We start from the raw sequence: 26981 nt of genomic DNA, 5'->3' as shown, positions 1-26981 counted from the left end.
TTACAGCAATCTAAACAAGAGGAAATAAAAAGCATGAATAATCATCTCGAACTCACCCTTTGACACCAGTGTTCTTAATTTGGAAATATTCCTTAGTTGGAAGAAACAGTTTCTGACTAGTTGTTTAGAGTGGTACTCCAAGGACATTGCTGAATCAAAAACAACACCTAAGCTCCTGAGGCTCGGCTGGACAGATGAGTCTAAGTTAACAATATGCTGTTTAATCTGAGGGATTCTACTTTCAGGGGCGATAATTAGTGGTTCTGTTTTCTCTGAGTTCAGAAACAGGAAGTTGTCACATAACCACTGTTTAATACTGGTCAAGCAGTTAGTTAAAGAAGACAATTTATGGAACTCCTAAACGAGCAGTACAGTTGAATATCATCTGAATATAGATGGTAAGATATGTCACTGAATTGACTAATTATCTGTCCCAGAGGAAATATACACAAAAGGAACAGGATGGGTCCCAAGACAGAATCCTGAGGTACCCCACACGACAGTCCTGCAGTTTCAGACATGATCTGATTTACATAAACACTAAAACTTCTACCAGAAAGGTAGGTTTAAAACTGATCCAGACATCCCAACCAGATCATGGAGTCTATTTATCATAATATTTTGATCAACAGTATCAAAAGCAGATGAAAGGTCCAAGAGAACAAAAACTGTGTATTCCTTAGAGTCAGCTGACATCAGAATGTCACTAGAAACTTTCAGTAATGCAGTTTCTGTGGAATGCATTTTACGGAAACCAGACTGGAATTTGTCTTGTGATTCTCTAAGAAAAGGGTAAGTTGCTCTGCTACAACGTTTTCTAGAATTTTTGACATGAATGGAAGTTTGGATATCGGCCTGTAGCTCTAAGGTTGTAATGGATCCAAGCGGGGCTTTTTAAGTACAGGCTTAACAACAGCATGTTTAAAAAAACAAGGAACGACTCCAGTTAAAAGTGAAGTATTAATCATCTCCACAATACAGTCTATGCTACACAATACAGGGGCCAATAGAATCAAACGCTTGTACAAATAGCACAGTAGGGAGAACATCCATAGGACAATATGAGGGTTTCAATGTAGGCTATGTAGCAGAGAGGTGATGTCCTGTAATGTCACAGGTTTAAAATACGACCAAGAATTAGCAGAAGACAGGTCACATGCAGAGTTCTGAGTAAGTGATGGTGAGATGTTTGTCCTAACATCTCTGATCTTACTTACTTGTTCGTCAATGTGGAGCCAGTTTTTGTGTACTGGCCTACCAGTAGCTTAGCAGTAGTACTGAAACATATCATATTGCACATCATATATATATATAAGATACCAGTACCTATACGTGTCAAATAAATGTAGACCTAGTGTAGTAAAAAAGTAGCCTACAATATTTTCCTCTGAAGTAAGTAGGCTAGCTAAACCACCAACAAATGGAAATACTCAGGTAAAGTATTCAAGTAAACAGGCCTCTCAAATACAGTACTTAAGTACTTAGTTACATTCCACCGCTATAAAACAGAGTAAACGTGTGGTTAAAACGTTTGTTAGCTGAAATTCTCATCGAGGTCACAGAATCCGACGGGTCACAGAAAACACTGTAACACCGCCCAGCATCCGGGTGACCGCAGTGCGCACGCTCAATCCCCGCTGCAGCTCGCTGCGTTTCCGTAGCCAGTGTCGCTACCCGCTGAGCTCTGGCTGGTGAGACAGCTCACGGAAACGATTGCTCCCGATCGAACAACGCCAAAGCTGGCCACATAAATGGCGGATTAACACTGATATCGGAAAGGACTCTCTAAATCAATGTTCGTGATTTGGGTGCTTTAGGAGAGTGCGCTGGTAACACCCTCCGTAACATGTGAGATGTATACAGAAAGATATTAACTGTGCGTTATTTCTCGGCTAACTAGCTAGCAGCTACCCCCTCTATCCAATTTATGGTAGTTCGCTTGATCTGTTTTCAGAACCGTCGCGTCCGTACAGGAGGAAAATGAAGAAGTTTAACATTAGAAAGGTGCTGGACGGCTTGACAGCGGCTTCTTCTTCCTCCTCCGCAACTGCTCAGCCAGGAACTCCCAGGGAAACCGATGTTATCCAGGAGACTCTCCAGTCGGAGCATTTCCAGCTTTGCAAGGTGGGTTTCCGTTCATAGCAGCTGACATTGACGGACTGGTTTTGCACAGTGACAGTCAGATGATAGCGGCGTGACTAGACACTGGTGTTGTTTTAATCTCTTGTCAGCAATAATGAAATGAGTGCACGCGCTGAGCACTTAGAGCAAAACCAACAACGCAGTGAAGATATTAAAGTACAAGTTGTAACTGTTGAGACATTAACAGGGAATTAATATTTATTATTGACTGCTTTGCTTGGCTGTGCATAGCAACATGGCTGTTTGCACTGTACTGAATTATCGCCTCAAGTCACTGTTTTTCACCATTACTGCAAGTTAGACCTAATCGGCTGCCTGCAGATTGACTAAGAAAGGAAGATCATTTTGAGTTAAAGTATAGATTCAAGTTGATTTAAATACAGCACTCACATGCCCATATATACATTTAAAGTACTTGCTGTAAAAACTCCCTACTGGACATGAAGAGATCCCTTCTTAGATAAGAAGTTTAAGATCCTCCTTATGTGTAACAAAATGCATTTCCTTCAGCTGAAGCTGTTCGGTCTGACAACGTCTATCTTCTATATTTCAATGCTACAGTGTTTTTAGTATAAAATAGCTACTGGTTAATGGATACAATGGTTCCTCGCTACTTATTAAAACTTAATGTAACTTTGGTATATACCTGCTTGATTTGTCTAACTAAAGCTGCTGAAACCTCGTGTTATTTCAGAAAAACATTTGTGTTTTTACGCTGAACAGGACTGGAGTTGTTCCCTATCACAAAATAGCATCTCTTGAGGGCCAGTATAGATATGAGGACGTATTACAGCAACCAGCCCTTTCAGTGAGCATGTGAGCAGTGTTTTAAAAACAGAGTTTGAAAAAATGTGAACCTCTCCTTTAAATCCCAGCCTCACTGGTCAGCGCACATGATTTCCCCAAACTAATTTTTAATCATGTATGTATAATTTAATAATCTAGCCTGTTTAGGCCTGGCTGAAAAGGTTTCGCCTGTGTGAAACGTGTTGCACATCTTGGAGAGCCAGCCCACCAGCTTCTGCCCCAGCTGAGAGCAGAACAGGTCAGGTCCCCAGGTTACGGGGCCATGGCATTACCTATTACGTAATGCTGCTGTAAGCTGCACAGAGCTTGTGGATGGCTGGGCACGGTTTCCAACCAGAAACAATTGAGTTATAGATGCCTCATGATAATGATGATGATAACATTTTGGTGGCTGGGGGTCTGCACGATCCTGGCAATGAAGTGCACTCCAAGGCTGAATATGTGAGCCTGAGGATGGATAAAATTAATTTATTACTCATGTTTTACAGGATTGAGCCTGCACACATGTCAGGCTGATATCAGAAAAATATTCCAGTCCCCATTTGCACTAATGTTTATGCTTTATCCAATTTATTTTAAGAATAAAACAAATTTTTCCACATTGATGGATAACATTTCTGGGAGATTATGATAATGTTTTTCTCCAGTAATGCCAGCTTGACTGTGAAGCAGATGATTGATTAGCTGACTGGAGGTCTAATATAAATTCTGCTCTTTCCCGCAGACTGTGCGTCATGGCTTCCCACATCATCCTTCCTCAATGGCTTTTGACCCAGTGCAGAAAATCTTGGCCGTTGGGACTCAGACAGGAGCTTTGAGGCTGTATCCTTTTTTTTTTCTTTTTTTTTTATCACAGGAAAGTGAAGAGAGCCACACAAGGAAAGTAAAGCTTGGATGATTCCAGTGTTTTTTCAATACACACACACACACACACACACACACACACACACACACACACACACACCAAACTCATGTCTAAATTGACTTGATGTGACTTCCTGACATCCTTTCTGCAAATGCCATATGACCAAGTTGCCCTTCAGCATTCAGCAAAGTCTGGGGGATTCATGAAATAAGTGACCTGTCTTTGCCTCCTGTCGTGCAGCTCAACAAAAATAAAATTCAAAACACACAACAGCAAGTGCAGGGCTCAGAGGTGGATGCTAGCTAGGATATGTTTCTGTGCTTCCAGCAGCCTCCTTCTCCTGGAGCACCAGGCTCATTAGTGGTATCCCTGCAGTAGCATGAACACCTCCTCTGCCATATGCCGAGCAGCCTACTGCATCAACTGTGCTACCCAGTCGGTGCCACCTCATATGTGCTGTAAACATCACTGGACTTGCACGACACACACACACACACACAATCAAGCTGCTACCGTGCTGTGTGGCCCCTCTGGCAGTTGGGAGCCAGTTTTGTATTTGTTTGTATTCAAGGATAGAAATTTTGTTTTTACAGCTAATGAAGCAACTTCCATGAGCAAGCAACAGCAACAAAACTGCCTCTGGATTCCAGGCTGTTAAACACTGCATATGATAGTCCGGTCACATCCAGGGTGTATTAGTACTATGAGCGTATAAACACAGGGTTTTCCTTTGGGCTGATATCCTGCTTGGGAGGCCCGTCTGCTTTTATGTAGATTTTCAGCCTTGTCTTTAACCACTCTCCAGATTAAGAGAGCATTGGTGTTTACAGGGCAACTCCCGGAGAACACACACTGCTTGTTGTCCTAATGTGCAAGGTGGAGCTGATGGGATTACTGTCATTCAGGCAATAGGTCCATTTATCAAAAGACAGGCTGTATCGATCCACCTCATTGCCCCCGGAGTTTGGAAACGCTGCCACAGCTCAGTAGACATAAGCTCAATGAGGTGTCTACAAGCAATAAATGTCTACAGTGTTTTAATCACTGTGTTACTGTAGACAGTCCTTTGTTTTGATGAGCTTCCATTGCAGAAATACCGTTATTATGACCAACCCGCTAGCCTGTAGCTTCCTCTTCTTTAGGCATGAACAACACTTTAACCTTGACTTTAAGAAGGGCTGCAAAGGACATTTTCACTTTTTCATTTGTCAGCTAGGATGATTAAGATTTCCTGTCATGATGTCTATCAGTTGACTATACAAGAAAACTCTGTGATGTTGAAATGCTGCGGTAAACCACGTTGGTTTACCGAACGGGGAAGTGTTCAGGGTGAGTGACTTCAGTTTGTGATGTGTTAAACTCTCAAGCTGAAAGTAGAGATCCTCATAAAGGCTGTTCAGTATCTGTTTCTGATACGATTTTAAAGTTTAACACAGTTATTTTTCTCTGTTATGAAAAACTCAGTAGGCAGTAAATAGTAATTTAAATAGATGATAAATATTGCATCTGACACATTGATTTTAGGGCTACAACAGAAGGCTATTTTAATTTTTTATTAATTGGCTGATTGTTATCTAGATTCATTGTTTGAAAAATGGCCAACCCAAAATTTCCGCAAGTTGACATATTCATATTGTTTGTTTTGGCTGTTTGAAAATACTGTATATCACTTGAATCTTGTCTCATGACCAAAAGATGTGACAGCAACTTTCTCTTCCCCTTACAGCAAGATATTTTGTTACATGCAAAGTCACAGTTCAATAGTGTGACTCTGGCTTCCAGTGGTCATACAGTCCTAGAAGCATATGTCCTACTGAAACAAATTAGTATAAATAGCATAGTTTGTACCTATGGCTAACATGACACCGTAAATGTTTTTGATCATGAAGCGGCGAAGGAAGTAACAATAGAGTGACCTACTTGCTCGCCACAGAGATAAAAACTTGTTTTGAGGTTCATCTTAGTAATTTCCTGCTAGCATATAAAGCAGCTTGGCTCAGCAGCGCCATTAACCTACATTCCATCAGAATCAGTTTAGACTCTAGACACCTGTACGTTTACATATGCTGAGTTAACGCACACAGAAAAACAAATGGGCAGTAACAGGACGTTGTTAATAGGACCTGTTACAAGGTAACAGGTGTTGAAGTGATCCTCCTTGATGGGAGCGATATGAATACACAACAGTGTTACATATTAACATTTTTGCTCTTTAGACTGCTGCTCTGTTCTCATTTATGCACGACCAGAGGCTATGAAACAGATTTAATGGCTCTTCCTCCTCCATTGTGGACCTGTGAAGACATGATATCCATTAAAAATTCCGACAAATGTTGTACAGAACTTTGGGGTCCAGGAGCTAAAACTGGATAGAAAGTTCACAGGTGAATGTGAGTTCAGTTGCCAACAGCCTTCGACTGGCGCCAGCTTAAAGTCTGGAAGTCTGCGTTTGCCTCCATCCTTCTGCAGAAGGGATGCCCACTGTTGATCCTGTCCTGAAATGGTCTCTTGCAGCCCCACCTTAGTTTGTTTAAGGCACTAAAAGATTGTTTGATCACAGCTTGGTTCATCCTGTTCAGACATCTGATGCTGTGTCAGCTCAAAATTGACTCATATAGTTAACACAGTTGTCTGTCTTTTGGAGCTTTTCTTTGGCGTTTTCGCAGTATGAGTATGAGAAGCAGTGCACCTTTTTGTCTTTGCGACCAGTTCTTCTGTCTGAAGATTTTCTCAGCGATTAGATATCGTGCTGCTTCCTTCTTCTTTTGTGCTGGTTTGCACAATTGGTGCACATACTATCTGCCTGTGAGTGTGATTAAAGGCTGGATGAAACAGACAAGCTTATCCTCATGATGCTCCTCATTTCATTACAGTCCTGATTCCTGCCATACATGCAATCATTTTAGCTTCTGTTTTAGACACAGTGCAAATTGAGGCCCGAGATCACACGCATACTGTGTGCCGAATGCTTGGCCCCGGTTGTTTTTGAATGGACAGATTTAGCAGGCTGGGATTCTCTGACCTGAAGTCAACAGTCCAATAGAGAGAGGTATGGGTGAAGTTAATTATGTTGCTGTGATACTGTCTGACGCAAGTGAATAAATAAGGCAGACAGGGCCCACTGATTTTATTTATAACTCACTAGTTTGATTTTTTTCTTGTTCTTGCCAGTGCCTGTTAAGGAATGCAAACTGAAAATGCCATCTTACATTTATAAAAATGAAGATTTTGGGAAATTGGAGTAGGCTGCAAATCATTTTAGAAAGTGATCCATAAGAACTCATTCAGACACGCATTGTTTAGCAGTGCTGTATCAGAAAATCTACATTATGTTTTCCCCACATTTCTGCATGAACTTCACTGGCAACTGTTAAGATTTCTTTGACTGAGCTGACTTTTAGCTTTGGCCGTGCGGGCGTGGAGTGCTACTGTCAGCATGAGAGCGGTGCTGCTGTCATCCAGCTCCAGTTCCTGATCAACGAGGTTTGTTCTCCTTACCCGTTCATTGTTTCCTTGTTTGGTTTACCTCTCCTTCTGCTCCTCCTCACCTTCACTCCAAGTCTGTCCACTGTCTCCTGAATCAGGCTATCCACCTTCTTACTAGCAGGTACCACAGACACTGGTACTTATTCAGTGTTTATGGGCCATGGATCACTTTCAGTTGTGTGAACTGTGCTGTTATTAAACTCATTGATTAAACAGTAATGCTACTTTAGTGACCAGCATGCCTGTATAATGCCGTCATAGTTGTGCGCTTACGATACAGCCATGATAAACAGCCCAAACCAAGCCACAAGGTGTTCTGACAACCCATTTGTTTCTGACCCTTGCCACAGGGGGCGCTGGTGAGTGCGTTAGCTGATGACAGTATCCACCTGTGGAACCTGAGGCAAAAAATCCCCGCTATCCTGCATTCTCTCAAGTTCAGCAGGGAGAGGTACAGTAACATCTTCTTTCTGCTTCTCTGTTTGCAGTGCTGGTGCATCTGTCTCTCTGTGACGTGTGAGAAAAATTTGGAAACAGTCCTCACAGCTTTTTTAATTTTTAATTATCAGCGTATACAGAATACACTAGTGTTGGTACTTTGGTTTTCCTCTTTAACCAAACAGGCAAAGTGAATTAATGAAGTCAAGGTAAAATACTAGTGCCTTCTAGCAGATGACCATGATATTACAATTTTAGGAATTTTATCTGTCTATCTGCTGTGAAAGTTTTATACTCATCTGTCCACGTACCATCATTTGTAGTCCATTTCCTTTTCTAAAATCTGATAAGTGAACATGTAAGCCCTCACACAGGTTGCACAGATACCTTTTGGGCCAGTCAGTACCAGGTGGTTTAATAGTTAGGGTTTTTTACGATGTTTGAAATGTTAGACTTTAAAGTCAAACAAATCGATATTTTTTACATTAACAATGATTCAAATTAAATCACACTACATGTAAAAGGTGGCACTTGTCATGACTAACCCACAGATAATTATTACCTAAACCTGCAGTTGCCTTCAGCTTTACAGAGTGTTTTAACCTTTCTCTTTTTAACCTTTCGCCCTTATTCAAAAAGAAAACAATAAAAAAAAATGAGCAAAAAAGGTTAAGAAAAAAAATGCAGAAAGTTAGCAAACTAGCTACGCTATATCTTTTTTTTTTTTTTTTTTTTTCTTTAGTTGGGAGAGACCAAAACACAGCTAAAAGGACATTGAATATTGGACTCTCATTCATCAAGTGGCCGGAAATATGGCTTTAAATGAATGCTTAGGTTGTTTACATTATTCACAGCAACTTTTTAAGGTGATCTTATGTCAGATGTTGTTTTCAGTTGGTTTCTCTGCCCCATGTGGCCAACAACAATTAATGCAACTTTAATTGGGTGATCATTTTTGCGTTATATTGAAAGACAACGCAAAAATACATTTGCCATCACAAGTTTAGTGAAATGTTAAATCAAAATCACATAAATATCAGCTGAGGCATCACATATAATGTGTGGACCGATAAACCGTCAAATACACTAAGCAGTTAACATCAGCCCTGTCCATTTGACATTGTAAATGTGTATGGCTGATTGATTCGTCCTACCAGTTGAGAAAAGACAGCAGTGTGTATTCTGTTGTTCCTCCCTGCTGCTCTATATATAGTGTGGCTTCATTAGGGGGACACAGAGCAAGGCCTTTGTAATTAAATCTTAGTCACTCGCTACTCCTTCCAGTTAGAGCAGCATGATTAGGGATAAGGGTGACTCTTTGATGAGATTGAGTCATGCGATAATGAAAAGCTTGTCTGTGATGGATCCTTATCTCCTGATCTCCTCCTCAGAATCACATACTGCCACCTGCCCTTCCAGAGCAAATGGCTTTACGTTGGCACAGAAAGAGGAAACATCCACATTGTCAACGTGGAGTCCTTCACTCTCTCAGGCTATGTCATCATGTGGAACAAAGCCATCGAACTGTGAGTCTGTATTTTGCAAGTGTTGTTTTTTTTTTTTTCTCCTTCTTTTTGCACTTGTGTGAGTTGACACTCAACCAGGAAACTATGAAATGTGGAAAGGAATGTGTTTGGCAAAAAAGTGTGTGCAGGAAGCTGAGAAAACTGTAGCTCTGATCAATGTGAGGGCGGCATGGAGGTGGTGAGTGTGTCATGCCAGAACTTGATGTTGAGACTTCTGGAGGTGTTCGCTGCCTGATTTAACGTAACATCTGTGATGGGAAGTGCCCACTTGATAACCCCAGTGACTTATCCTGTGTCACCCACTCCCCCGTGTAAACACCCACTGTGAGGATCACAAGGAATTTTACATCACATCCTGTGCATTGGTGAATGTTGTGCTGCAATTCCTGCAGGGTTCAAAATATATCTTGGCAGGTAGAATTCGACTTTGGTGGATAAAATCAGTGCCACCCAACACACTGACTAGTAACTTTCAAATGTCATCTTTCTAACAGTATTGCAGTGTCTGATTCTGTGCAAAAAATGGCACTGAAAATTAATAGCTCTACCAGGTAATTTTTCTAGCGCACCCACCATAGAGCTAAAAAAGAATTGGTTCATGACAGTGACTGGCAGCTAATGTTGGCAGCAGAGTATAAAGAGGTGTGTGTTGTGTGTGTGTGTGTGTGTGTGTGTGTGTGTGTGTGTGTGTGTGTGTGTGTGTGTGTGTGTGTGGCCGCTGGTGAAATCTGATAAATTGCTGTTTTAGATCTGGGAATTGAAAGTGTCAGAACACCAAAGTATGCCATCAGCTCAGATAAATGTCTCAGAAACGGACAGTGGAGATTGGGGAATGATTTTGGCTGTCAGTGAAAATGATTGAAGAAAAGAGCCCTCGGCTGTAGTGTGAAATTTAAAAACACAATATTCAGTCATTTCTTTGTGAAAGAGTTCTCCGATCTCTGATAGAGAAGTATTTTCAACACACTTTCTGCTCTGTAGTTTGTTTGTGAATTCACATTCTAGGTCTCCTGCAGTGGACAGAAACAGCCTGTGAAGTTAATGATCATATTTAGTGTTGTGGTGGAAAGTCAGCCCACTTAAACTCATTATTGTAGTCAGTTAAAATCTATGTGGAAGAAACTAAATTACATGAAAATAATGTTTTTTGAGACATACTGTGTTCATACATATATTAATCATGTTACCATATATTGATTGTCATGTCGTGATTACCGTCTGGAGTTCATATTCCAGTCCATCCCTGCCTTTTATTCACCGCTACATCTCTTGACTATATCGACTCATCAGCAGCAATGAGATCATTAGCCGCTGGAGCCAGACCACATTCAGAGGCAGCAACACTTTCTTTAGGCCAGACCTTTACGTCCTCCATGCCCCTTGCTCTGTTGCCACGGTGATGCTATCTCCACATGCTATAATCTCTCTTAGACCCTCATGTGACCCTGCTCTCCCTCTCTATCTACTTATCTCTCTCATATGTCATGCATCTCTCTGGTGCACTGATTCACATTTTTATCTTTTAGGCTTGCTCCTTTTCTTTGTGCACAAGAAAAGATTTCTGGCTTTGATCCTTTTGCATGTCTTCCCTAATTGCCTCCATATCTATTTTTGATAACATCTATCAGTGGGCCTGGGCAATAAAACAATAACAATAATTATCGCAATATAATCCTCAATAACAATATAACAAATGTTTAATAAATGTTCAGTAAATGTTTGTTATTCAAATTAAGGAAATCAAACAAATCAGCATTTAATTTTTCTATTAAGATTAAGTTATTTTGTTGAGGAAAAGATACAGAAAAAAAGATTTTACTTAATTTAATTCATGCATATTTGTTTTAAAAAAAGATTTTATTACAATTGTTTTGAATGTTCTACCCCAGATATGTTAAGTCATCCTCTGTTTGGCAAGTGTTTGTCATGTTCTCTAATAATAATAATTATTCAAAGATACTTCACAGGTTATTAAGTGTTGTTGTGTCCGCAGAAGGTGACATGTGGAGGTGTGGCGGGGGGAGGAGGTTGGAGAGGTAGGGAGGAGCCAGGTAGTTTAAGGCTTTGTAGGTGATTAGTAGAAGTTTAAAGTGGATCCTGTATTTAACTGGGAGCCATTTGAGGTTGTGAGGGACAGGGGTGATGTGATCTGTCGACAGGAGGAAGTGAGCATGCGGGCAGCAGAGTTCTGGACGTTTGAAGTTTACTGAGGATTTTGTTTGGTGAACCATAGAGGATGCTGTTGCAGTAGTCGAGTCTGGAAGAGATGAGGGCATGGATGAATACTTCTTCAGTCGAAAAGGGCCACTAGTGCCGGAGGCGGGCGATGTTCTTGAGGTGGAAGAATTTTTGTGACCTGGTTGACATGGGGCAAGAAGGAGAGGGTGGGGTCAAAGATGATTGGAAGTTTGCGGACCTGGGTGGAGGGGGTGACAATGGAGCCATCGATTTCATTTTTGAGTTAAAAGGTCTGGGTGGAGCGGGTCAGGGTTTTGGGGCCGATGATGAGGATTTCAGATTTATTGCAGTTGAGTTATAGGAAGTTCTGTTGCATCCAAGACTTTAAGTCGGTGAGACAGGGTGGTGTGGGTGGCTTGGGTGATGTGTTTGGATGAGAGGTAAAGTTGAGTGTCATCGGCATAGCAGTAAAAAAAAATAGAGGCCCTGACGGCGGAGGACCTGTTCTGACGATAAAGAATAGTTTAAAACCACAATTACCATCTGGTTTCTTCAACTTTCACTTCGGAGCAAAAAGCAGCCTTAAAAACTTGAAAGAGATAATGATTTGACATTTATCGTGATAATTATTGATATCGAATGAAATACATTTTTTTATTGTGATAACATTTTTGGTCATATCGCCCAGCCCTATTTATCAGATACCTTTTACACATCAAGCATCATGCCAGTCTGCAGATCACAAATATTACTGAATATTGAATTTACACACACTCTCCCTGTGTCTTCATGTTTATGTTCTTTCCCTAAAACATGCACAGATCCACCAAGACTCACCCGGGGCCTGTCGTGCACATCAGTGATAACCCCATGGATGAAGGAAAGGTAACTGATTGTTCCACAGGCATTGTAGTGATCAACTAAGACACGTGTTCTACCTTAAAACAAAACTGTAAAAAAATTTGTGATGGAATCTTTGTTAGTGTACTTTTCTTTTTTTCTGTGGATAACTGCTCTGCTGCGCAGGCGGCTTTTGTAGCTACAATGGAGAATTATAGCGGAACATTTTCAACTAATTAAAATGTCGATGGTGAACCTCAGATTTTGGTGTCAAAATAAAAGAGAAAAAGTTTCTTTTAGACTAATTGTTTACAGAAACCTTTCACAATGTTACATAGAGAAAATCATGGCAGAAGGAGAAGCAACAGTGGCTTAAATAGACTAGAATGCATTGCAGCTGTTAAGTCTCAACTGAGGGATGTGGTCATAACCATATGCACGCCCTAATAGTGTTCAAGATATTTGACTAATGTATGTCTATACACCTCTCTTTGATCAATAACAGCTGCTTATTAGAAGGTTTTTAAGTTATTAAGTTAAATTGTTTTCGTAAGATATTAAATTGTTTATATTGTGCATTTAAGTATTTATTCATCAATAATGGTTTAAGAATGGGGTCTGCCCTTTTACTATCATGTATGCAATAACACTGAAAATGCTATAAAAATAATCTAAGAATTATAATAATGGTGTGATTTTAGGTTCTTGTATTGTTGATGTACCAGGAAACACTTTAATGTAACAGCCCATGTTAATGTGAATTCTTAATAATTATGTGAAAAAAAATCCACAGGGAAGCATACAATCCAAAAAAAAAAAGAAAAATTGTGTTAATTAATGTAATTGATATTTAATTGGGTTTTAATGAATGTTACTTGAATCAGTTGGAGTTTTCTGGTCATTAAGATTTAAATAGTCATTTTAAGGAAATTCCTGTGGAAATCAACTACTGTGTAAAAATGGCACAATTATACAAATATGATAGAATCTTTGTTACACATAGTAAGTCATTAAATCAGTTAATACTTACTATGTGTTAAAAAAGTGCATATTTTTGCTATAATTAGCACCAAATGACTTTTAAGATAAAGTCCTGGGAAATGATTGAACACAGACACAAACGTCCTTTGAACACAGACAGTCCTGATTAACGCCAGGCTAAGATATATGTGCAGAATTTGGTTTCACAGCCATCAGCTGAGCTGTGCTTTGCTTCTCTTGTTGTTGCAGCTTCTGATTGGATTTGAATGTGGGGTAGTCGTGTTATGGGATTTGAAGTGCAAAAAAGCTGACTACCGCTACAGTTATGATGAGGTAAGGCATTATTTCTTTTCCACTCAGTTCTTGTGAGCACTGGTTAGTTTGTTCACAGTTTTCTCTTGTTCGGTCATAGGTTAGGTTTTGCATAATCTGTCCAACCGTGGCTCTCAAATGTTTTCTCATGAAACCTGAAACAGCTGCTCATTGGGACCTTTAGGAATTAAATCTCAGGAGCTTCAATATTGGGTGACTTTATTATCACATAAAGGAGCTACTGTATGTCATTCATACAGACTGGAATTAGGATGATATCCTAATATATATAATATATAAAAAAATAAAACTATTAACTAGGTAGTTGTGTATATAAAAAGAAGTGAGACAATGCAACATTATGACAAATTTGGCGATCAAAAACTATTACTATACTAAACACATCAGTGAGCCATACCGTTGTACTGGATGACATGTTCCTATATTTGGTTATCACACATACTGTTTATTTTGAGCCAATCCTTGAGCCATACATTTTATTTTGAGCCAATCCCATATACACTGTCCTGCTGCCAAAGATACTAGTGCACCAAATGTGTATTAATCTGCATCTGAAAATAGTCCCCAACAAAAACACTGTTGACCCTAACTTAACTTTACTGTGCCAAACTGAAGAAGTCAGAGCCTTTTGAGAAACAGACTAAAATACTAGTTTGGTCTTGTCGTGTTATTCACTGACGATAAGAAAAATGTAATTTAACCAGCCTTATCCTTTTAAATAGTTTACAAACAGTTGCTGCAGAGTTGCTACACATCTTCACAGCTACAAAATTAGCATGTACTTTATTTCTTGATGCGTGTCTTTCAGGCCATCCACTCAGTAGCCTGGCACCATGAGGGTAAACAGTTTGTTTGCAGCCACTCTGATGGCACTCTGACCACATGGAATGTACGAGTCCCAGCCAAGGCTACACAGATCATCACACCACATGGTAGGAACTGTTGTGTATACACAGTTGTATTGTTTACACACACACAAAAGCACAGAGACACATACAACCCTTCCTATGTCTGTTAAAAGCATATGTTGGAGTTCAAAGGGTTGACTTGTACAAAAACAGATGGATGGTGTCAGTGTGGCCATGTGTATACAGGAGCACTTGCACACTATGTACTGTACTTCTGCAAATTAAAACTTAAATGCGTTTTTGCCATTTGACCTCTGCTAGGAAAGCAGCCTAAGGATGGAAAAAAGCCAGAACCATGCAAGCCTATCCTGAAGGTGGAATACAAAACAACAAGGGCTGGGTAAGTAAAATGGTAGCAAGTCCCCACCCATCCTGTGTCTTAACCTACTCTGGTTTGAATCCATATCCTGTACTGAAAGTGGCCTTTCCTGTTATTCTATCTACAACAGCATATATCGAACAGGCCAGTCCTGTTGACAGTGTCCTACTGCCGATGGAAATGAGGTGGAAAGCTGGAAAGGCCCTGTCTAATTATTTATGTGTTCTCACAGGCTTTGTTTTGTTATGATCATTAGATAAATGATTTTTGATCATGCCAAATGATTTGTTGATCCGGTGAGGTCACATGTTAATTATGTTGTGATTAAGTAGAATTGGCAAGAGTATTAACACAATTATCATTATCTGAAGAGAACAAGCTTGTTACGTGAAGGTCAAAAAGTAAAAAGAGAAAACTTTCGTATAAAAAATTTACAGTTTCACTAAGGCTGATCTAATGATCCCTTACTTTTTTTCTCAGGTATTAGAGGACAGGGATTAATATAGTTGTCATTATAATTAAAAAGTAGGCTCCTCCAGTCATTGATACTCTTGAAATGGGGGCACAGTATCTCCAGAGGAAGCACAACATTAAAATTTTGGTTTTCCTCTTCACTCATCCAACTGATTTGACCTAGTAGCTTTTCACAACAAGCTTAAATTTATTGCATAAGCAATTAAAATGTTTGTGTGTGTGTTTTTCCTGAACACAGGGACCCATTCATGGTCCTTTCTGGAGGTCTGTCATACGATACGGTGGGGAGGAGAGCCTGCCTGACTGTGATGCATGGAAAGAGCACCACCGTCCTGGAGATGGACTACCCAATTGTAGATTTCCTAACGCTGTGTGAAACTCCATATCCAAATGGTGAGCTGCAGCACTCCAAAGGTTATGTTAATTTGTTTCAGAATCCGTTATCGCTCACAGAAATTACATCATTATCCTTGTTAATTTTGTGCTGTTTTTTGCCAGACTTTCAGGAGCCTTATGCTGTGGTGGTCCTCCTCGAGAAGGATTTAGTTGTAATAGACCTTGGACAGATTGGGTAATTATTCTCCTTTGTATTTTTGCTGTGAATCAAATAATATGGGGATTGTAGATCAAGCACACTATATTAATACACAGTATATAAGGGATAGATGTTGCTAATTATTTAATTATATTTATTATTTTAGTCAGGAATGTGTGATTCAAACCTTTCAGACTTAAATCAATGAACAGAAGAAAAAGGACACAAACTCATGATCCATCTCTGCAGTTGTACTAATGAATTCCTAATGTATAATGACTTTATATATAGACTACCCAAGAGCTGTCACAGACACTTATGTTGTTGTAATAAATTACCAAAGGGAGTGGTTTTGCAGTGAGTCATTATAGGTTTTACTTCAATCTTTATTACTTTTTTCTGGGGGTATGTTGCACCTCTGTTTACTATTTTATGGCAGTATATATATATATAAAATTTATAAAACGGGTAGCTCAAATCAAGCAGTCTGATTTGTTCATAGCAGTGATATAATGAGCGTATATAACGGGTAGCACAGATCCGTATCACTCCGCGACAAACAGGGTTCAAGTTATAATCTGACCTTTGTGGGTGTCTTACGCCCCATTTACACCTGGTATTAAAATGCAATCTGATACAGATCGCATTTTAACGGCGGAGATAAATAAATAAATAATGAGAGAGACAGAGATAAATCGTTGCTTATTACGTGATTCAACATTTCCCTCTTTCACACATAGGAAAACGCACGCACACACACACACACACACACACACACACACACACACACACACACGCAGCAGTCCACTACTTAGCCCAGATATAAAGACTATTGCTCAAGGAGAAACGCAGTTCCGCCCTTTATAGTAAGTGTAATATTAAAGTGTTATTATTTTACGCACTGCTTGCCGTACTCATACAGAAATGTCTGTTGATCAAATTGTAAAATTGAAATCAAAATGTCAAATTGTAGTGCGTCTGTTAGCCTACTTTCTTTTTGCCACACTTGGTAACCGTTTCGCGTCGGGCCGAACAACGCCCTTTAACTGTGATATAATAAGCATATACCATAGCTATTGCCTAGATAGATAGATAGATAGATAGATAGATAGATAGATATAGATGAAGATGCAGTCCTCAATTGTGTTATAACACCCAGTAGTGACTCCAAATTCCTACTAACTCACTCCAGATGTTTTGAAACTCATAGTTCGCTATCAGCTGACTATCACTAGCCGCAGTAACACAGGTTGAAGTGTACTGTATATTTGGGTTTCAGAGTGCAATGGTTGCTTTAACATTCGATTTAAGCATCTCAGACAAGTGCAGATACTATGAAGATATAGTTAGTTTTCAAGTCTAACCTATGGCACATTGTCTTGACAGGTACCCAATATTTGAGAATCCATATCCTCTGACCATCCATGAGTCACCAGTGACCTGCTGTGAGTACTTCGCTGACTGCCCTGATGAAATTATTCCTGCACTTTACTCTGTCGGCAGCCGGCAAAAGAGACAAGGTTACAGCAAGAAGGTAAATTGCTCCTATGTGTAATCTGTTCAAAATGCATTCGACTTTGGAATAGATTTTTTATTTTTTTTATTTTATATATATATATATATAAAAAGAAGCCCATAAAACATTACATTACATTTTAACATGTGTTGTGTCCTTTTCACAGGAATGGCCCATTAGCGGAGGAAACTGGGGTCAAGGCACTCAGAGTTACCCTGAGATCATAATCACTGGGTAAGTCAGAAAAATTAATGAATGAATCAGTTTGTTATTTTGATTCACTGATTGTTCTTGATCTCATATTCTTTTGTTTCTTTATTTTTTTAATGCCCCCACCCCCTTAATAATAGACATGCTGATGGGACGATCAAATTCTGGGATGCCTCTGCATGTGAGTAGTTTTGTTTGTTTTATTCAATTTATTTATAGGGAGCCATGTATAATGATGCAAGTTTTGGGACCTTTAGTTACAAGAGCTAATTTCCATAAGAAGTCCTATTCACAAATTATAAAACGTACATATGTACAATTAACCCAGTAATAATGCACACATCTATATCATCAAGTCAAATAAACTTGCATATAACATACTTGACACTAATGTTTGCATCTATGAAACATTTAGAAGCGCGATATACATGTAGATTCCTCATTAGCTCAGCTGTAGTATGCAATTCAAAGATTGCCATACATGGATACATATATTATTAAATTATGTTTTGAATGAAATGCACAATTATCGAGTATATTGCATTGATAATAATTTTATCTAGACTTTGCCTTAAATATTTTAGCATTTAGACACAATTGATAAAGCTTACTATTGTCATGGCCACAGTAAGCTTTGAAGCAAGACTCTAGTGTCCAATTTGTTTATGCATAATTCACAAGAACTAATCCAGGTGGCATCATTGTGCACTTAATGCTGCCTGGAATTACTGTGTATCAAATGAACATGAAGTGAACTGAAGGCAAGTATCACCATATCTTTATGTCTTCTTTTGTCACTCTTCTCAAAGTAATGCTCCAAGTGCTGTACAAGCTGAAGACTGCCAAGGTTTTTGAGAGGGCTCGCGGTAAGGAGGATAAGTCAAGTACAGAAATAGTAGAGGAGGACCCGTTTGCCATCCAGACCATGTCCTGGTGCCCTGAGAGCAGGATGCTCTGTGTGGCTGGGGTTTCTGCCCACGTTATCATCTACAGGTTCAGCAAACAAGAAGTCACCACTGAAGTTGTGCAGGTGGGGAAGTTATCATTGTCTGTGGCAGTGTGTCATCACAAACATGCAGATTTATAGTTTTGGAAATATTAATCTTTATTTAACAGCAGACAGACCCCTGTCCTTTGTAATCTTTATTTTTTGGGACAATTAGACAGGGAAAGACAGCATAGGGAAAAGAAGGTTCTGGGATAATTTCATCCAAGGAGAGAGATGAATGTACTGGTATTTTAAGAGGTGACAGTCAGATATATCCAAGAACCAGCCTCTGTGTGACATATCATCTCTTGTGTTTAGCTTTTGGAGGTGCGGATGCAGTGTGAGTTTAGCAATGGGGACTCCCCTGATACAGGAGGGGAGAAGACCCCTACCCTGCCCACCCCGGGGGCCTCCTCCAGCCCTCAGGAGAGCGAGCCACCCACTCAACCCTCCACAGGCAGCAATTCCACCGATGGACCCCGGGACAATATACCATGCCTGCAGTACGGACAATTACGCTTTCTTGTTATGTTTTGCAAAGAGGTTGAATTGGGTTCTTGTTACTTGTCACTCAACACTTGATGCCGAAGAGGGATGTAGTTATCCATTCAATCCTTCCAGTCAGCTGCTCAACCCTTCACAAAATGTTCACATCAGTACACCAGGGGAAAATAATCCTCTTAATAACAATAATAAAAAAAATATGATATTGTCTATGTGGCTTACCCAAAGGGTGATAATTCATTCCAGTGTAATGTGCCGCCTGCTGTCTCATCCTGCTGTGTGTTTGATGCAGGGTGCGGAGCTCCCCGCTAAAGCAGTCTCCGGGCTACCAGGTGGAGCTGGTGATCCAGCTGGTGTGGGTGAGCGGGGAGCCACCTCAGCCGATCACCAGCCTGGCTATCAACTCCTCCTACGGCCTGTAAGTCTATCCAGCCTGCACACTTCTGATTTTAACATGAGATCACTTTATGCTCAAACTTGTGTTGATAGCAATGGCTATCCCGGTGCAGTGTTTGTGCATCAAGAAATGTTAATTGCATCCTGTTACACTGAAGGTAGTAACCTTTTATAAAGTGCAACTGTAAATAAACTCTCCGTGTGTCCCTCTACCCTCCTGTGTTTCAGTGTGGTGTTTGGAAACACTAATGGTCTGGCTGTGGTGGACTACCTCCAGAAAACTCTGCTCCTCAACATGGGCACAACGGAACTGTGCAGCCCATCTGACCCCTACCCAAGGCAGCCTCGCTCCCCTCGCAAACCGCGACAGCCTTCTGGAGGTGAGCTACACTCACCTACTTTTTTGTCTTTCTCCATAGCCAGACTAATATTATTAACCCTGAAATAAATGCTTTATGTATGTATCTTCTTCTCTCATATTTATTTGCACTGCTAAAGCAATCTAAACAATTAGCTGAATGGCTGTGGCTGTAAGGATGGGTAAGGGAGGCAGAGCTGACACTTGGCAGCAGCCTTGACTTCTCACCATGAGCTCTGCCTCCTGCAGTAGCTCCTGTCCCTCAACAGGGGGCATCACTCACAGATTCTCCATCTGTTCAGTTGGACAGACCAAAGACAGTGGAGCATTAATTTCCGTGATCTATTCAGTCAGAGTGAATCAATGTATCAGTGTTGCAACAGCATTTTCCTTTTTATAAAAAAAACAAACATAGTTGATACTTATTTGCTTGTTTTAGCTTTGCGGTTTCTGTCATGTCTTTACAATGTTTTTGTGTCTGCCTGATCATCTTGTGATTCACTGTTGGTATTCATTAATTTCAGTCTCAGTGGCCTGGTGCTAGATTCAAGACTCTTCTATTTGGGCAATCTGCCATAGAAATCTTTATTTATGTAGACTGCAAGAGTACTTATCTTAAATATGTTGTTTTACTGTTTAATTTCAATTAGAAATACAGCAGCAAGCCTCTGAGACTCTTAGCTTTCTTTTCTCTAATTATGATGTCCAGTCGTTTTTCTGTCTCACTTTTTTTTTTACTGTTGGTCTCTCTATGATTTGGTAAAGACATTCCAACTGTGACGTCTTGCATGTCCAGACTTTCTAAATTGTATACCGAGTCTGTGAAAAAACTACGCTCATCTCACTTAAGTAAGTCATGTTGTGTCAGAATTTCTTTCCTCCCTACAGTATAATTTCTCTCCTCTAAGCCGTTCCTTTTTCTCATAAAGATACACTCCCTGGTTTTGATGTAGCACCCCTAAATCCCCAAAGCTCACTATTGACTTTTTAAAAACAGCAGCAGTGAGCTTAGAGGAATTTTAAGACTTGAGGGCACTTCAGGTAGTGTATCTTTAAACCCTGCCCCCTATTACTAGACAAATAATACTGACACCTTGAGTCAACAGATTTGTACTAGATTTGTGAAGTGAACTCAAGTGTGGCTTATTTACAACACTATGGGTAGCTGTCCCTGTATTTGTTCAAATAGGTGACCCTTTGTTATTTTCACTTTATGCACTGTAGGAATTAAGACTTGCTGTGTGTCATCCAAGAGTATGAACAGTTCTACCATGTTTAATTACATTTGTGGCTCCCACAGCACCCTGCGATACCAACGATGGGTCCAACACCTCAGAGGACCGCTGCAAATCACCTACATCTGGTAAGCCTGCCTTTAGTCTGAGTACTTCATACAAAAAAAACCCCCAAACCCTTTTATTATTTTGAAATACATAGTTTTCAAATGCTGCCATGTTGGACTTGTTATGTAGGCTCTACCTCACCTTGCAATTCTGATGATGAGCGCAAACAGAAGTTCATAGAGAAGGGTACTGTATTTTTAAAAGCTGCATGTCCATTTGAATTTAAGCATTTAAAAATGGCTGGAGTTTTCTGATTTGTCCTTTTTAAACCTTATTTCCAGTGAAGTTCAAAAGCAGACGCTTTTCCAAGACGGTTGCCAATGACTTTGGTACTGTATCATCCAGATGTATTCTTTCTGATTGCTCACTCACTCTCTGAATGACAGCGTTCTAACCACACTGTGCCTTAATCCTACGCCAATCTGTGCATCTTGTGCCAATGAAAGAAAGAATGCTTTCAAGAAGTGTCTACTAATCATGTGGTTTGAGGGTCACATAGTTGATTCATGAAATAAATCAGAATTCTTTATCCAATGCATGACAGGACATCTTTTGAATTACAGGCCGCAAATTTTCTATGTAGATTTTCCTCCAAACGCTGTAGGCTGTTACACAACTCTGGATTGAAAATATTATGCTAAATTGGAATATTTTATTTTTTTCCTAATTCCAAAAGCATAGAAAATCTGCCTTATTCTACAGTACTAATGTCTAACCGTGTCACTTTAATGTTTAAGTGAATTATTTCTCTTTGATTGTAGACACTTGCTCTGTGTGTTTCCGATTCCAGGACTTCAATTCAGTGTTAACTCTTTGGCTACCCACTGATTTTTCCTCCTCCTACTCTCTTTGCACAACTGTTTACTGAATTGCAGTGACCTTATTTCTTGACTGTGCCTTGCTTTGGTTGACATTACAGGCCCTTTGGTAGTCTGTGATGCCTCTCAGACTCATTTGTATTCTCAGGGTTTCCCTAAGGGTGGTTATAGACTTCAACAGGCAACTTATGGGGTTTTACATGTTAGATTGGCAACACTCCTGGTAGCAAGCACCAAAGTTAAATGAACCATCTAAAATCATTTGAAATGTTTTTAGAATCAGAATATTCCTCTTAAAGCAATGCAGTCCTTTTGCACACAGTGTGTGACAGTATTCTGTATGTCCTCAACAGTTGTCCTTCAGTATATATCACCACTCTTAAGAATGACTAAAAATCATAATTTATCTCAATGATTTTGCACTGATTTGCACAGTAAAAACACGGTCACAGACTATAGAAATGATAATTACGGAATCTTTGATTGTAATTCATTTAAATGATCTTTGGATTTTTCAAAATGTTTAGCCATCATGCTTTGCTCAAAAAATAGGAGTATTTGTTTCTGTTACAGCCAAGATGTCACGGAGAATTAGCTCATCTAGCGAGCAAAAGACAGACGTGGGTAAGCCAAAACTACTGAATTTTAGCTTCTAAGAACTTTTACATTTTCCTACAGGTGTTCATTGTGTCATTTCAATTTTCTGCTGCTTTGTGTGAAGTTCACAGCTCTTAAATATATGTGAGACTACATATTGTCTTATAGCGTGTTGGTGTAAATGTTTGACTCTTGGGATGTTATACTGTAAGTTGAGACAAAGTCTCTCTGTTTGCACTGTGAGAAGAGAAGAGGTTCCAACGGCGCTGTGTCACATTTAAGAAGCGCTTTTGTTGTGTGAAGGAAGATAAGGCGGCAGCCAGGATGAGCAAGAACGGGCCCATCAGTAGAACTAAGTCAGCCCCCAACTTCTGTGAGTGGACCAGTTAGGTCTGTCTTAGGCTGAAGTGGGTTAACTGGTACTAACCCCCACCATTGCTGGGACTTATATTTTCATTATTCTGAATGGGTTGACATACGACACTAATCCTCTCACAATGATGGTTTCATTCTTTTTGAGGAAGATCGACTGACCTGACTGCACTCAGTGTTAAAAATCTTGCTTTTCTTGTTTACAGTCTTTCCTTGTGAAGAACACACATGGCGGGTGGTGTGTTTAGCCTTCCCCTCTGTGTCACAGGTCTTTTTTACTGTTGGGATGCCTCATTAGCTTTTTAAAGAGGCTAAAAGCTTGTGTCAGCTGCTGTCAGCACAGTAATGAGGCATTCCACGCACCAGTTCTTCCTTGGGAGTCCCTGTACTACCTTGCATGCATATTTTACACATTTGTTTCACATTGAGAATGTTGTTGTCAAATGTAATTGCAAAAAAGTACATTATGGGAACCTTTTAATTGGATATAGACTGTACAAGAGCATCTCAATGTCAAAAAGCTTTTTGGTGTACCTTAGTCAAAGGTTTGTTGTTTTTTATCACTTTCATAAAAGACATGAATATGATTGAGGATGTGCTCCACTAAACATATGGTAGCACAACAAAGTTCTAACATATTACCTACATTTTGACTTGGTGGATTTAATACCAATAACATCTCTAATTATCCTGCATGGAGAAGCCCTCTATAATCTTCTTACCCCGTTCATTTCACACAAATCATTTCTTAATTTTCTCGTTTTTGTGCTCACTCCTGCTGTCCAGATGCCAAGGATAACTCATTCACCCGCTCACGTAGTTCAAGTGTAACCAGCATAGACAGAGAGTCTCGGGAGGCCATCTCCTCCTTTCACTTCTGTGAGAGTTTCCCCAGGAAGGTGGACAGCCTGGTCAGCCCCTGTCTGCTGGTGGGAACCACCCAGGGCTCTGTGATGATGGTGGCCCTTAGCTTGCCACCCGGTGGGGACCAGAGGCTGCAGCAACCAGTTGGCATCTCCTCCTGTGGTAAGAAGCTTGATGCAATTCAACAGGTGGGGATCTGAATGTGACTGGGGACACACAAAGTACATTGACTCATAGATGACCTCTGTTGATAATCAGTCGGCATTGAAACAACAGTACAAGGACAAATCTCCTACACCTGTCTACAGCAGTCACTACTTGAAGCCTCTTAAAATCACACTTTCCATAAGACATGAGAAAGCTAGCTTTGTGCTGCAGGGATTGAACATGTATTGAAGATAAAATACAGTATATTGTAGGCAATAGCAAATGTTTCTTCGTCTATTACTTGTTAAACTTCAGAATGACTCTGACCTTCATAGTTGAAATGTCTTGGTGGTTTCTTACGCTATAAAGAGTAGTTGAAATTTAGAAAGGAAGTGGTGAAGGGGTATGGAGATGGGGAAATGTGGTCACTTGAAATCTGTGTGTAAGGAGTTTTGTTTCCAAGAAGGTCAGATTCCATTCCCAGAAATCTCTGCACTTTGGGAAGTTGTTGTTGAGTCACTTGCTGTATTTTTTAGCAAGTGAGTGTATGTTTTTGATCAGAATTTAAAAATGCAGTTCAGTAATCGTAGGTGCCACGTGGCCACATTGAGTCCACAAGTTCACATGCATTGTTTGTTCAAGCCATTTTTGCAGCACAGCAGCACTGCATATCTATAGTTACATTATAACTATTTAAGTGAGACATTTACTAAAAACAGGGTTAGAAAAGGACCCAAACCAGTATTTTTGTATTCCAAAAAGTGAAAGGTCATGACGGTTTTAGGATCATTGTATTGCACCAGACCTTTTCTTTAACCTTTTAAGTTTTAAATTGGAAAAAAGAAAATCCAATGCCTTAGGGAGAGTACAGGACAAAAAGCCTTTGATGGTTTGTTGGCTAGTGGATGTGGTTTTATTTATTTCTTATCACTGTTATTGTACAGATGTTCCAAATGAAGATATCCAACTTATCACGCTCTGTTGACTTCTTTGTTGACCTTGAATTAAGGAATGTAGCACTGAGTAAAAATGTGCTTGATATTCTGTAGTAATTTGAAGGCTGTCATTAATCCAAATTAAAACAATACCTCTTAATACTCATTCTTCAGGCACTATGGTCAGACTCAAAGGAGGCATTTTGACTATGGCCCTGTTGGATGCCACTGGAACTCTGCTGCCCCCTTCCTACGAGCCGTGGTATGACTCAAATGCCTCCGAAGAGGAGAAGGAGAAGAGCCGGAAGCGCAGGCCAGCCTCCCCTCCCTCTTCACAAGACGGTCAAGATTCCCAGTTCGCCGTGCTGTGTTCGGAGAAACAGGCCAAGGTGGTGGCCATGCCCTCCCAAACCCGCATCTACAAACACAGCATCACAGAGTCCTCCTTTGTGCTGAGGGCTGATGTTGTGCAGATGTCCGGAGCCAACTGCATCACCTGTTTCTGTGCTAATGGGCATATAATGGCTCTAAGGTATAATCCCTTGTAGCTTCTACTTATATTTGGCTTCTACTTTCAAAATATCTGATGAAATCATAAAAACTACTACTAATTTGTATTGCACAATTCTTAGTTGTGGTCTCAATGTCTCTAATTTGTATCATTACAGTTTGCCCAGTCTAAGGCCTCTGCTGGATGTAAACTACTTGCCGCTGACCGATATGAGGATAGCCAGAACATTCTGCTTCTCCAATGTGGGTCAGGCCCTATACCTCACCTCCCCAACTGAGATCCAGAGGATCACTTATAGCCAGGAGACCTGCGATAACCTGCAGGTCAGATACTCTCAATTGGTCAAGGAGTTATACCGTGAAACATTTAAATTCATGTTTCATCATTAGATGCAATAACCCACATAAGTGGAGGACACAAACAAATGTGCAGTATGTGTGGGGGAAGAGACCTTATCACTTTTTAAGAAAAATTCTGGTGTGAATGTTCAACACGCAGTTAACAATTTTTGTCCAAACGTTTGAACCAGCTCTGCGCTGTAGTATCACTTTAACATTACGCACCATGCTTGTAATGAATCTTGGCTTTCCGATACAACGCCAATTATTCCTACACTAAGCTCCCTGTGTGGGCAAGTAGAAATCTGGGACCTTTGTCTATTCAGATTTAACATCAAATGAGAAACGCCGGAAATGGGGGCACAGAAGAAGGCATATTGTTATGTAGTGCACTTATTAAGCTACTGAGGTCACTAGTTTTACAATGGTAGTTTAAAAAATTGTGTTCTTTTCATGAATGTGAAAGTACATAATTTGTCCATTATTGATACCTGAAATGGCATGGTGTATATATTTAAAAAAAAACTGTAGGATACTTTTTAGGACAGTCTGCATTGCTACAAGGAATATAGATTGAAATAGATGTGCTGACGTTTATGTCTTCCTCAGGAGATGCTCAGTGAGTTATTTACCCCTGTGGAGACACCAGAGGCTCCTAACAGAGGTTTCTTTAAAGGCCTTTTTGGGGGAGGAGCTCAGTCCCTGGACAGGGAAGACCTCTGTGAGTACAGAATGGCCTAGTATCAAATTATGATTTCTTTTCAGCCTAATAATTTTACATTTTGTCTTACTTTTGTGTATACTATATAACTCTGTTTATTTTTATTTCACTGGCTGACCAAACCCAACTATTAGAAGTATTTTTGGTAATGGTATTTCAGTTACACCAAGGTGCCATTGGATTTTACTTTGAACATGGGAAGATTAATGTTTGAATTTGTCAACACATTAAATGGATTTCTCTTTGTCTTTGGAAGTCGGTGAAACAGCTGCTGGTAAGGCTTCCCGTAGCCTGGCCCAGCACATCCCTGGTCCAGGGAGCATGGAGGGCATGAAGGGTGCAGCATCAGGGGTTGTGGGAGACCTGGCTCGCGCCCGGATAGCACTGGACGAGAGAGGGCAGAAACTGGGCGAGCTGGAGGAAAGAACTGCAGCCATGATGGCCAGCGCAGACTCCTTTTCCAAACATGCTCATGATGTACGCACCTGTCATTTATTTGAGGACCTAAACATTGTTTATCATGTTAACTGG

At 40.1% G+C, this 26981-nt stretch overlaps 1 protein-coding gene across 10 annotated transcripts in view; it reads left to right on the top strand.

The window, feature by feature from the left end:
* Nucleotides 1-1650: 1650 nt before the first annotated feature.
* Nucleotides 1651-26981, top strand: part of stxbp5b (syntaxin binding protein 5b (tomosyn)) — a 28657-nt gene continuing 3326 nt past the window's right edge. Inside the window, exons 1-29 of one of the 10 annotated variants that reach the window (XM_038728865.1) lie at nt 1651-1829; nt 1955-2124; nt 3674-3771; nt 7216-7297; nt 7651-7751; nt 9130-9264; nt 12264-12327; nt 13513-13596; nt 14405-14528; nt 14766-14844; nt 15536-15690; nt 15796-15868; nt 17219-17366; nt 17515-17582; nt 17699-17739; nt 18368-18588; nt 18865-19049; nt 19343-19468; nt 19675-19826; nt 21105-21167; nt 21277-21333; nt 21429-21476; nt 22539-22589; nt 22810-22935; nt 23721-23960; nt 25055-25412; nt 25549-25714; nt 26339-26450; nt 26707-26927. In XM_038728865.1, the coding sequence (XP_038584793.1) occupies nt 1981-2124; nt 3674-3771; nt 7216-7297; nt 7651-7751; nt 9130-9264; nt 12264-12327; nt 13513-13596; nt 14405-14528; nt 14766-14844; nt 15536-15690; nt 15796-15868; nt 17219-17366; nt 17515-17582; nt 17699-17739; nt 18368-18588; nt 18865-19049; nt 19343-19468; nt 19675-19826; nt 21105-21167; nt 21277-21333; nt 21429-21476; nt 22539-22589; nt 22810-22935; nt 23721-23960; nt 25055-25412; nt 25549-25714; nt 26339-26450; nt 26707-26927 (3522 nt within the window). In that variant the 5' untranslated portion in view covers nt 1651-1829; nt 1955-1980. Of the gene's footprint in view, nt 2125-3673; nt 3772-7215; nt 7298-7650; nt 7752-9129; nt 9265-12263; nt 12328-13512; nt 13597-14404; nt 14529-14765; nt 14845-15535; nt 15691-15795; nt 15869-17218; nt 17367-17514; nt 17583-17698; nt 17740-18367; nt 18589-18864; nt 19050-19342; nt 19469-19674; nt 19827-20569; nt 20654-21104; nt 21168-21276; nt 21334-21428; nt 21477-22538; nt 22590-22809; nt 22936-23720; nt 23961-25054; nt 25413-25548; nt 25715-26338; nt 26451-26706; nt 26928-26981 lie in introns of all 10 variants that reach the window. The other 9 variants (XM_038728864.1, XM_038728866.1, XM_038728874.1 and 6 more) reach the window with 9 other exon arrangements.

This window comes from Micropterus salmoides, unplaced genomic scaffold, assembly GCF_014851395.1.
Source record: "Micropterus salmoides isolate LMB-PRFRI ecotype aquatic unplaced genomic scaffold, ASM1485139v1 Ms_hic_scaffold_19, whole genome shotgun sequence".
In the NCBI taxonomy this organism is placed as follows: Eukaryota; Metazoa; Chordata; class Actinopteri; order Centrarchiformes; family Centrarchidae; genus Micropterus; species Micropterus salmoides.
The sequence above is the reverse complement of the archived record's forward strand: the minus strand, read 5'-3'. Positions and strand labels throughout refer to the sequence as shown.